This window comes from Priapulus caudatus, unplaced genomic scaffold, assembly GCF_000485595.1.
Source record: "Priapulus caudatus unplaced genomic scaffold, Priapulus_caudatus-5.0.1 Scaffold2614, whole genome shotgun sequence".
Classification (NCBI taxonomy): Eukaryota; Metazoa; Priapulida; class Priapulimorpha; order Priapulimorphida; family Priapulidae; genus Priapulus; species Priapulus caudatus.
In genome coordinates, this window is record NW_014579675.1 from 17,945 (window position 1) to 29,598 (window position 11,654).

General features: G+C 44.7%; 1 protein-coding gene across 2 annotated transcripts; it reads right to left on the reverse strand.

Moving 5' to 3' along the window:
- Window positions 1-1,157: 1,157 nt before the first annotated feature.
- LOC106818890 lies at window positions 1,158-10,944 on the reverse strand. 2 transcript variants are annotated; one of them, XM_014823559.1, is made up of 4 exons: window positions 9,767-10,944; window positions 9,497-9,544; window positions 3,502-3,717; window positions 1,158-2,757 (listed from the first exon to the last, which is right to left on the reverse strand). In XM_014823559.1, exon 1 carries the CDS (start codon window positions 10,845-10,847, stop codon window positions 9,921-9,923), a length of 927 nt encoding a protein of 308 aa, XP_014679045.1. In that variant the 5' UTR covers window positions 10,848-10,944; the 3' UTR covers window positions 1,158-2,757; window positions 3,502-3,717; window positions 9,497-9,544; window positions 9,767-9,920. The 2 variants fall into 2 exon arrangements, with proteins under 2 accessions (XP_014679045.1, XP_014679044.1); XM_014823558.1 differs by lacking the exon at window positions 3,502-3,717.
- Window positions 10,945-11,654: the final 710 nt, after the last annotated feature.

An 11,654-nucleotide genomic window follows, 5' to 3' on the forward strand; every position in this document is an offset into this window, starting at 1 on the left:
TTTGTGGTGCCCCCTTTGGCCCTGGTGCCCTAAGCACGTGCTTAGTCTGCTTAATGGTTAATCCGGCACTGCTTATACTTATTCAACATTCACTAGCTGACGATCTATTTACGACTTATTTATCACCTATTAGGCAACTTCGATAGGAAGGTATTGGAGGAAAAGAAATAGAAAGTGATAGAGCGAGAGAAAGAAAGGGAGGGAGCTAGCTAGAGCGATGGAGCAAGAGAGAGACTGACATATAATCAGGAGTGAATAATAATAGATCATCTATTATTATTCACTCGTGATATAATGCAGCGATTATGGGCGCATCGACACTCATATGCCGCATGCATGCCGTATGTAATGATAATACGTGTGCTCAAGCCCTATGCGAAGGTACAGAGAATCCCCCCTCTCTCTCTCTCTCGCTCTCTCTCTATATAGGAAGTATATAAAATATATAGAATATATATAGAATTCGGGGTGTTGCTATCCCCCGGGCGTGGAGAGACGGTCACGTGATACAGTTGACGTATACTTCAACGTAACAATAACCCTAACACTAAATGTGTGTAAAATGTCTATATATCGGATCTCTATATATAGGGGTCATCCACAAAAATTAATCTATGGTGTGGGGACAGATAACATGATGCAAAAACCCTAACCCTAACCCTAACGCTAACCCTAAACCTAACTCGGATCCTAACCCTAATTCTAACACTAGTGCTGCCACGTTGCGGTACTGTTCCTCCACGCCCGGGGGATAACATTTCCCATAAATTCGGCAAGTGCCCTAAACTCAGGCTTAGATTAGGCAGCATTCAAGATGCAATGCTCATCGGAGGGAAGTAGTAGGAAAACTCACCTGTATGATACAGGTTATAGGGAAACCTGTACTCTGGCGTGGTCACGTGGTGTCGGAAGTGATGTCACGTGGTCGCGTGGTAGTGACGTCACGTCACATGGGCGTAGTCATGTGGTGTCTCTCGACCAATCAGAAGCCTCCCTCAGGGCCAGAGTACAGGTTTCCCTACTACTGATGGATTAAGGGCTTATACACACTAGCTGCTATCGGTTTCACCGCGTTACGTAATAGGCACAACTAGTATATCAAACATAGAGCATCTGAACCATCGTCGCAAAGCCTCTACAAAAACACAACGGATTGATTTGACATTTGTATACAGACAATTTATTTCCGTGACATCGTCTCTACACTTCACGCTAAACCTGCACGTAAACAGCCAACAAACACTAGTGATCAAGCTTACATAATATTTGTACGTACATCGTCTACGCGTGGTGGCGCAAGCAGCTCTCTTCTAGCAACACATCTGCGCGATCAACGCTTCCCTAAAATTCCGTATTATTCGGTAATTATTCCGTTAAATACGTGGCAAGTAATAAGTATAACCATTATTGTTATATAGGCGACACGTTGGTAACCCCATATTGTTTTGTATACAGTATCCTATATACACGTACCTATACATGCCTCGTATTACTACTGTACTTTGGGTCAACTGCAGACGTGCGATTAGCACGTGATTCACACCTCCAGCACCGCATGTACGAACCACATGTACAGATCTCGGATTGGGGATATTTTAATAGTTACATATGTCGGGCACGTACGTGTGGTAAAATAAAAAAACACCTTCGATCTCTCTCATCGAGATGACGACGTTTTAACACATTCTTAAATCGAAGCCAGAGAGCGATATACAGCCGGTTCTGTAGCAGCATCTCAACTGCAAGATTACGCACTACCATTCCCAAGCTAACATCCGCGCTCCGCATTAGCAGCTGCTCGGCGACGATTCGTGTATCGAGACGAAGCACAGCGACTCGCTGCGTCTGCCACGCGTGAACAACTCATCGTGTTCTCCTCCCGCAGACTCCTCCTGCACAGCAGCTCGCCGCTGACGGCAAGGAAATGCAAACGCGCAACCCTTACACGTCAGAACCGCCCTCCACTACCCCGGCCGCAAGGACGCTCGCTGCCGCGTGAGGTCGCGTGCGCCGCAGAATACAGACGATGAGAGGCCAGAGCGCATGACCGTCGACGCGACGATGCATAGCTCTCGTACGGGGGCGCCCTACGTTAGTTAGATTCACGATCTTTGCACTTTGCACATAACTATAGAGCTTCTTTTTCCTAGATGCGTCGGGGGCAGCGGCGGCGGGTCTACACGCGAGCAAGGAGCGTGGTCACAATACAAAGCGCCGGGGTAGGGGCTGGGTAGGGGGGTTTTACTCGAGAGAAGTGCGCGCAAGATACTGTAAGAGTAACGAGACACACGCACGTACGCACGTACGCACGCACGCGCACACATAATACGGGCACTGTCTCTCCCCCCTACTTTTACGCATACACGCTAAATCATTACAGTTTTAGAGCGAAAAAGCGTGAGACAGCACTAAGAGGAGATGATTTCCTCAGCAGAGAGCATCCGTTGGTGGTCGACGCTTGTCTTGTCTTCATGGGGACGTGCCGCCGCAGGCTGTTCTTACTGACCGCAGGGAAACCGGCCCGTAGTGACCGGCGCATCGTCCGACAATGACCGATCGAAGCAGACAAATGATATGACGTCGGCGTGTCCGTCGCCCGCTCAGGTCGTCGTGTTTCTGGAGTGATCCTCAGGAGGGACAGCTGCTGTAGCGTGGGAATGCGCTGCGGCGGCACAGCACTAGCAGCTGGCGAGCCCCTGCTTGTTGAGTCATGAAGTAAATCTAGCAGGAGCCAGAACGCGCCAAGCTGAAGAACACCTGCAAGCACAGACACGTACACAGTTAATCCTACTTTCACGCGTAAGCACGCACACGTTATTACTACGACCCTTAGTCCCTTACAGCACAGACACGCACACAGTTAACCTGACTTTCACGCGTAAGCACGCACACATTGTTATTATGACCCTTAGACATTGTTATTATAGGGACACCACACTGGCTGACGTGGAAACCACTCGAGTAGAGCGCGGCAGACCACGTCTGCCAGCGCGTCCTAGACTAAGGTGCTCATCGTTTCACATGCACACACGCATCTCTGGAGTGGATAAACTCTCATCTATATTGCCTTATCTATCTAGGAGCTATGCTCGTCTCCCCTGGTCTTCCCTCCTCCCGGCCCCCCGGCCTCCTATAAAACGCCGCCAACGCTGGGTGTCTATGCTGCACGCCTCAAACGCACCATCTTGTGCTTGTGTGAATACAAAATATTTGAAGTTTTTCATCACGCTGCCTTCTCTGATACTTTTGTACATTTAATGTCACAAAATTTACATAATTACAATTACGGTTGCCAAAAAAATTAAAATGTTCTTATTTTAGTAAAAATACACATCAAACAATACACCAACCGTTTCGTTTGCTGCCCGTTATGAAATAGAACAGACTACCTTATTTGAAACGAAAGCAAGTACTGATTACTGATAATCTTCTACGGTCATTCCCCACCTATAAGCTAGGCTGACAACTTTACATGCCATAACCTATCACTACTATTACGACCTGCGCTGACTCAGGAAGATGCAAGAAAACGGCATTGTTGGAGCATTGTAGCATTGTAGCTTGCATTTTCCCATTTGTTCCTCCTTGCAGCAACCATGGTTGTGCTTCAGGATCGTATTTCTTTCTCACAAGGCCGTACTTCTCTCTGCGTGCCTTCTCTCTCTGCTCCCGCCCAAGCTCGCTGCCGGCTCCATATTTGGGCGTGTCTTCAGCAACCTGAAACTCTTTCAGGTTATTCTCGCGCACCATTTGGACCTGTGTAATTCTTAAACTTATGACTTATGACACAATGACACTTATGCACTTATGACACAAAACGTAAATTTTCTCTTATGAAGTTTTCACAGACATGAATGCAATTTTCTATCCAAAAACTCCCTTTTCCATGTTGCATCACTATATAATCAATATACGTGTTTGACAATCTTAAATTGCTTGCACTCATATATTATATATATCAGGGGTTAGTAATGACATGTATATATATATATCTATCTATATCTATATCTATATATATAATATGGTTGCACATCAACTAAGAGAAGCAGAACACCATGGTCTGCCTCTTACAAAAGGTGGATTCACTCTGTGATGAGCTGTATACTAGTGGGCATCTGAATTTAGGAATTCACAAACAGTAAACTTCCATGTTGTGCAGCCTATATTGTGTAATATTTCTATAGAGCTGGCCAGAGTAAAGGTCAGACACACTCAGCGCACCCGACGCGACCGTAATGACAAAAGTCGCGGCTGTTGATTCTCTTAGTGGCCGATCAAATTAGAGTAGATCATTTACCTCACATCACTCTACTCCAATAAATAGAGAGCGCAGATATGTGAAATTCAACCCCCACGTTTATTCCTAGAATCCCGAGAGCCCTCTCCCCCCCAGCAAAACCATACATCAACAATAGAACATTACATCTCTTCTTCTTAGGAACACAATAACCTGGAGCAATAAACCCTTTGCCATATAACATACAATGTCCGAACTAAATTCAAACTTATCCCTGTACACACTGTGGAACAAGCTAATCTCAAGGCATTGTTATCTCCAACACAATAGAAACGAAATTCTACTCCATTACATAGTCAGAGTACTTAGCAGGTACTCTCTTTTGCCTGTGGTATCGACGATACTGGGTTGTCAAAGAAGATTGTGGCATCTGAGACGTATCTTCAGATGAAGCCTCTGAACATCTGGATCTATAAACTAGTTCTGACACATCAGTGACATCACTGTCTGGAACTCCACTATTGGCGTCCAGTTTCAATCATTGGGCCTGGTGACGCGGTACCTTCTACCTATCGTCCTGTATGGGAGTACAAGGCATTCGACACGTATTTCTCTAAATGAGTAGTATTCCTAGTAATATTGAGCACCATCCAGAGCCTCCACTACAAGACTATTACCAAAATTGCTGTACGACAGTGGGGGAACCGGATCGAATGTTGTTGAAAACTTATTGGTTTTCTCTTTCCTGACCAGAACTTTATCACCAACATCAACGACAGAGTATTGCGCGTTGCCCGACGTTCGTCAGCGTAGATTTTCGCTTTCCCTTCGTCAGCATCACGATCGGATACCTCCATATCAATACGACTGTCTTGCCTGGAAATCTGGTAATTCCCTCTCACTTTACGATTAACAAGAGTTCAGCTGGACCTTCCCCTGTAGTATGATGGTCAATGCCACGGTATTTCGTCACATACTTCCTGAGTTCCCTTTTCCAGTCTAACCCTTCTGCCTGAGCGATACGAATTCTCTTCATCAGCGACTTATTCTACCTCGCCATTTGCTTGCGCACATTTTTCAGTAACCTTGAGGGCTGTGACCCCATTTTGATCACAATACTCCTGGAACTCTTCAGAACGAAACTGTGGTCCGTTATCTGACTTGATAGCGATAGGAAGTCCATGACGACTGAATATCTCCTCCAAACTATCGATTATCTTTACAGCCATGGTAGAGTTTAGAATATTCATAGAATATTCATAGAACCGACTATAATAGTCAACTATGACAAGTATCGAATGTCCCGATGGAAATGGTCCCAGCAAGTCGATAGCGACATCCTGCCAGGGTCCATCCGGTAGCGTTGTTGGTCTCAGCGGTTCGGGTGGATCTGGATGCGCGACTAACTGACAACCATGACACGATCTACAATACTTCTCGGCAGCTCTATCCATGCCTGGCCACCACACTTTGCTTCTTAGATTCTGTTTCGTCCCGACCACACCTAAATGCCCTTCGTGTGCCAAAGCTAGCGCTTGTGGTCGTAACTTACTTGGTAATACAATACGAGTACCTCGTAGCACCAACTGTCCAATCACGCATAATTCTGCCACTATTGGTGCAAACGCTTTGCATTTCTCAAATCGACCCGTCTTTATTGCTTCTCGTAATACGATTAGTTCGTCGTCAGCTGCGGACATTTGTTCTACCTCACGTGTAGTTAACGCTCTTGGTGTCGCATTGCTGGCAACAAACCGCACATATTCCTCTGCACCATGTACATGCCCTGGTGCACTGGCCTTACCACTTAGAAGGCGTGACAGTGAATCTGCTATATATATTCTTTGGTCCTGGTACATACACTACTTTGAACGTATACGGCTGGAGACGTAGCACCCATCTTTCAATTCGCGCACAAGGCTGGGAACGCGGGTTGTAGATAGCCTCTAATGGTTTATGATCAGTCACTAAATCAAATTCCATACCATATATGTACGCATGAAATCTCTCGCACGCCCAAACTAGACCCAGCGCTTCAAGCTCTGTCTGTGAATATCTACGTTCACAGTCGCTCAAACTACGACTCGCATAACATACTGGTACGAACTTCCCATTCTGTTCCTGTACTAGAACAGCACCTAGACCAACTGGACTAGCATCAGCTATCACCTTAGTGGGGCCATCTTTATCAAAGTAAGCCAACGTTATTGCTTTAGCGAGAATGTCCTTCAAAGCCTGGAATGATGCTTTCTGCTCGGGACCAAAGTTGAATGGTACATCCTTACGGATCCAGTTTCCTCAGTGGCTCAGAAATGGTTGCGAACTGCGGTATAAACTTGCCACTATAACACACTAGACCTAAAAAGCTTCGCACCTCTGATGCACTCGCTGGCTCTCGCGCTTCCATCACAGCTTTTACCCTGTCCTCAGTAGGCCCTATACCCTTCTCGGATAGTAGTATTCCCATGAATACAAGCATTGTCAGGATTCAGTGTTAGTCCGCTGGACTGCAGCCGTTTCATAACTGCATGTAGCTGTCTATCATGTGTTTCTTTATCAGGTCCATGCACTATGATATCGTCAGAGATATTTCCCACACCCTCGATGCCTGCTAACGCTGTTGCTATCTCGTGTTGATATTGCTCGCTGGCGGAACATACACCAAACAATAATCTTTTATAGCGATACAGCCCTGAATGAGTGGCGAATGTGGTGATTTCACGACACTCTGGAGACAGCTCCAACTAGTGATAACCCCACTTTAAATCTAATCTGCTGAACACTTTTGACCCATTCATATTTTGGAGCAGTTCATCCACGGTGGGTATGGGGTATCGGCCACGAATAACTGCCTTATTTGCTCTACGCATATCAAGACACAGCCTTATGTCACCTGCCGCTTTCGGGACGACTACGACTGGATTTACCCAAGGTGTGGGACCATCGACTGGTTCAATGTCTAGATAAAATAATTCTTTTATCTTTCCATCTACCTTATCCCTCAAATTGAATGGGGTTTGCCTCAAGGGTTGTGCTACTGGCGGTACAGTGTAATCAATGTGGATAATTACCTGCCTAGTTTTCAATTTTCCAACACCGTGGAACACATCCGGATACAGTCGTTGGATATCACTGGCTACATCGCTTACTGCTGCAATCTCAATGCCAATTTTCAGGACTCCTAACTTCGTCGCCGTATCTCTACCAAGCAACGGTACACCTTTCCCTTTAATTACCAGGAACTCAGCTTCAGCGACTTTTCCCCCTGCCTGAATAACACAGTCAAACCTTCCCTTTACTGGCAATAGTTTATCAGAGCCATAGGGGAACAGTTTTCTCACTGTGGTACTAGCCATAGACTTGCACTTTATGTTTCTAGATTTTAATTCCTCCCAGGTTTCCTTATCGACGATGTTACTGGTCGCACCTGAATCCACCAACATTGCTAAATCCACACCACCAACACATGTCGTAAGCATACTTGATTTACAACCAGACACAGTGAATGCATAATCTGAATTACAGGGTCATTAAGACTTTCACTAACTAAATTTACCCCAGACCTAGACTTTGTTCTACACACTTTAGCAAAATGATCTTTCCCTTTGCACTTTCTACATGATTGACCCTTTGCTGGACATTTCGGATCGCTCCCAAAATGACCAGTTAATCCGCATCTATAACAAGCCTTATCTCTAACGGTCTTATTATCGGATTTACTCCATGCTCTTCGTTGTTGTGGCTTCCAGTTTCCACTCCTCTCACCGACTCTGTTGACAGTTTCGCCGCTATTTGCCGTCGAAAGTGCCGCCATTTGGCCCTCCACCATCTCGCACTGGTCTGCCACTTGTGTGGCACGGCCTAATGTCAATGCCTGGCCTTCTTCCAGCAGCTTCCTCCTAACGTAATCCCACGAGCACTTGCTCAGCACACTGTCTCTGATTTGATTCTCAATATCGCTGCCAAAATTACAGTCTCTCACCGCCTTCCTCAAACGTGTGACAAATTGTTGCACAGTCTCACCTGGTTTCTGCGTGATCCGGTGAAATGTCTGTCTCGCAAACGCTGAATTTACTTGGTGCACAAAATAAGTATTCAATTCCGTCACTGCTGTAACATAGTCCGTAACTTCTCCGGTGGCTGATAATGTAGAAAACACGTCCTGCACATCAAGTCCGGAGGAGTGAAGTAACAACGCTCTTCTCCTTTGCTTCGTAGTATTGTCCGTATCTTTGTTAACGATCAGACCTTTCCCATCAGCGTACAGTTCGAACGCTGTCAGCCATCGCGTCCAGCGTGGACCGCACGTAGCCGGATCAGAGTAGTAGTCAAACTTCGGTATCTTGTTTATCTCCATTTCAGATAATTCCTCGTCGCCAGTGTTGTATCTCTCTTAGTGCATCAATTAGAGTAGATATCTTTACCTCACATCACTCTTACTCCAATAAATTAGAGGACGCAGATATGTGAAATTCAACCCCCACGTTTATTCCTAGAATCCCGAGAGCCCTCTCCCCCCCACCCGGCAAAACCATACATCAACAATAGAACATTACAGCGGCAACTGGAGCAAACACTGCAGCGACAGCGACCGACGTTAGGTCAAAGTTCACTCAGCACTCGCCACACTGGCACACATCATCACATGAACAAACGGCAAAAACTCCGGCTTTTGCTTTTAAATAACAGGCTGCAAAAACTCTCTAGGTGTAAGGATAAGATAATAAAGTCAAATATACGAAGCAAATTATCATGTACTGTACGTACCTACCTACTGTGTCATACAGTGACCGTAGCTTGCCACAGCTTGCACGCTTTGGTTAGACTGGTTCGCGGCCCCATTGTTTGTGACATGCGGCGCGAGTTTAACGCCGGAGACCAGTCTACGTCTTGGCTAGCATTATTGGTTATTTATGACGTAATCGTAATGTCACGTGCCTATGGAAACGACTGCGATTCGCTATTTTTAAAGTGTCGCGGGCTACTGTCGCTGGAAATTAGAAACGTTTCTAAATATTTTTGTCGTCGAGGTTGTCGCTGGTCGTTGTCGCGTGTGTGTGTGCAATGGCTCATAGGAAACAATAGTTTCTAATTTTCTGAAAAGTCATTTGTCGTTACGGTCGGTCGTTGTCGCTGCAGTGTGTCTTGGCCAGACAACGCAGTAGCCTTAGTTGATTTTCACTTATAACTTTCGTAGCCCATTTGGTACAGCGTGTTGTCTGTGGGGGTTTATAGAACATTACGCTACAGCGACCTTACCTATTCGATATGCGACTGAAGACCACACATTTGACTTGTTTCCAGTTTCTGAAAAAAACAGTTTTTATATTGATCTATATGTTTAAAGTATATATTATACTATTACTATTTATAATACTCGACTCGTTAAAATCACTGTGTCAATCATCATTTATCAAAGGAAACTCTTATTCACCAAAGAAAACAATTATTAATCTAATGTGTTTCAGCTACTGTATTACATTTGTACTCTTTTATTTTAAAGAAAGTAAATTGGTTAAAAACACTCACGGTTGTGCTTGGTCTTTCTCCCTTGTTTCCTTCATGGCATTTATCACTTCCTTTCCAGCTCTCTCCTCTGTGTCAGCAAGTATAGCTGGTTGAACACATTCTGTCCTTGTTTGCTGCTAGATAGAAATTCTACAGCCATTTCTGTGCTTTGTTATTAATTTAAAGTGGCATACAATTCTTCCAATTTCTTTTCTAATTTGATAGTTTTTGCAGTGAGCCTAGCTGTCTTGCGTGCAGAGTTGCGCATGCGTTCTCTAAGACTAGTTGATGACAGTAGGTGAATGTTATATCGAGAGGATGGCATTGTGCGGCTTTTCTTGCGCGATGGCAAAACATTTCCAACCTGCGTGTTGCTATGTTTCATATTTTTCATCATCTTGCAACACTTACTGCACATTTTATGTTTCCTTTTCCGTGGTTTCATGATTTTAAGACATGATTTTGAAACATAGTGGCGAAACGGAAAGTCACGTTTCTGACAAGCCTTTGTCTCATACTGTATATTTGATGTATATTGTTCGTAGCTCTCTTCATCTATGCCAAAGCACGTTTCATGTTGCAGTTTGCCAAGCATTGCAATGAAGGCTTCAGGTATAAAATATCCATTCTCAACACACTCGCTCTCCTCAACTATATGTTCTAGCACTCTAACGTAAACTGACCCAGACTCTTTAACCATAATTGTAATGGTATTCATAGGGCCACCTTTGGCTTGAGGCAAGTCTGTATGCATTGGTGCAATTTTTAGCCACCATCCAGAAGTCGAGTCAAAATTGTCATTGATATTTAATTGTAGCCTGTGCTGGGTTGCATAGTTAAAAGCATGCCTTGAAATGTCTGTGAAAAAAACTGGCTTTTCGTGGCTACTCATCATACTCTCATTGCAACTCACATTGACATTGATTCTTTGCAACATTATTTCGGATGACGCCGATGTCGATGCCGATGGCTGAGAAACAGGCGTACCTGGCTCCGATTCTAATCGTGAAGTTGAACATATACTAAATAACTCTTCTTTCATCTCTAGCAATTCTTGTTGCACTTGGCAGTAATTGTGGTCATGATATACGTGGAAAGCCATAATAAATAGGTCAAACCGTTAAATTTCAATGTTCTGTACTAGGCCTAACACAAACAACATTGAACAGACCAAACACACTGAGTCACCGACTTGACTTCCGCTCGCGATGCGGCGTTGTTTCACCGAGAGGCGGCAGCACTTAGTTGTATAGACTAGTACCCGTCCCTTCTCACACCCCTCGCTCGATATAAGGGGGGTGTGAGAAGGGACGGGTACCAGTCTATTAATTGTACAGGCTGGGTGTTGCTATCACTGATCTCTATAATATAATCTGGATAGGGCATTGGCCTATCCGCGCTTAACATGACAGTGACGCAAGAGCGCCATCTTCCAACCACTCTGTAAAGCTGAATCTGCCGGTCTGTGCCCCACAACATTTCAAATGAAATATAAGAAAACGCGAAAAGTTTTTTTTCATGCTAATTTGAATAATAGAATAAGGGATCAATACTTAAGAGATTATATAAATATGGATATGTATATATCTAGATATATACAGCTAGAATGAAAGAGAAATGCACGATATAATAGTTTTGCACATGACGTCACGAGTCACGTGCTAGCTAGTCGCAGCCTATTCTACCAATTATAATAATTCTTGTTACCAGTCAAATCCACACATACCTGCATATGAAAACAAACTTATCATCACATACGAGCGAGTTCTGGTGAGTTCTGGTGCAATCAAGAAAAATCTTGCTCTTGCGTTGGGGTTTAGTGTGATGCCGACCGATCCTCCGGACACCTTCATTAAGCCCGGCGCACACGTGGCGATTTTTGTGGACAGAACCGGCGATTCTGTCGCCA

What these genes read in the sequence shown, in the direction of transcription:
- LOC106818890 (XM_014823558.1), bottom strand. Translation starts at nt 10,847, where the DNA reads ATGGCTTTCCACGTATATCATGACCACAATTACTGCCAAGTGCAACAA.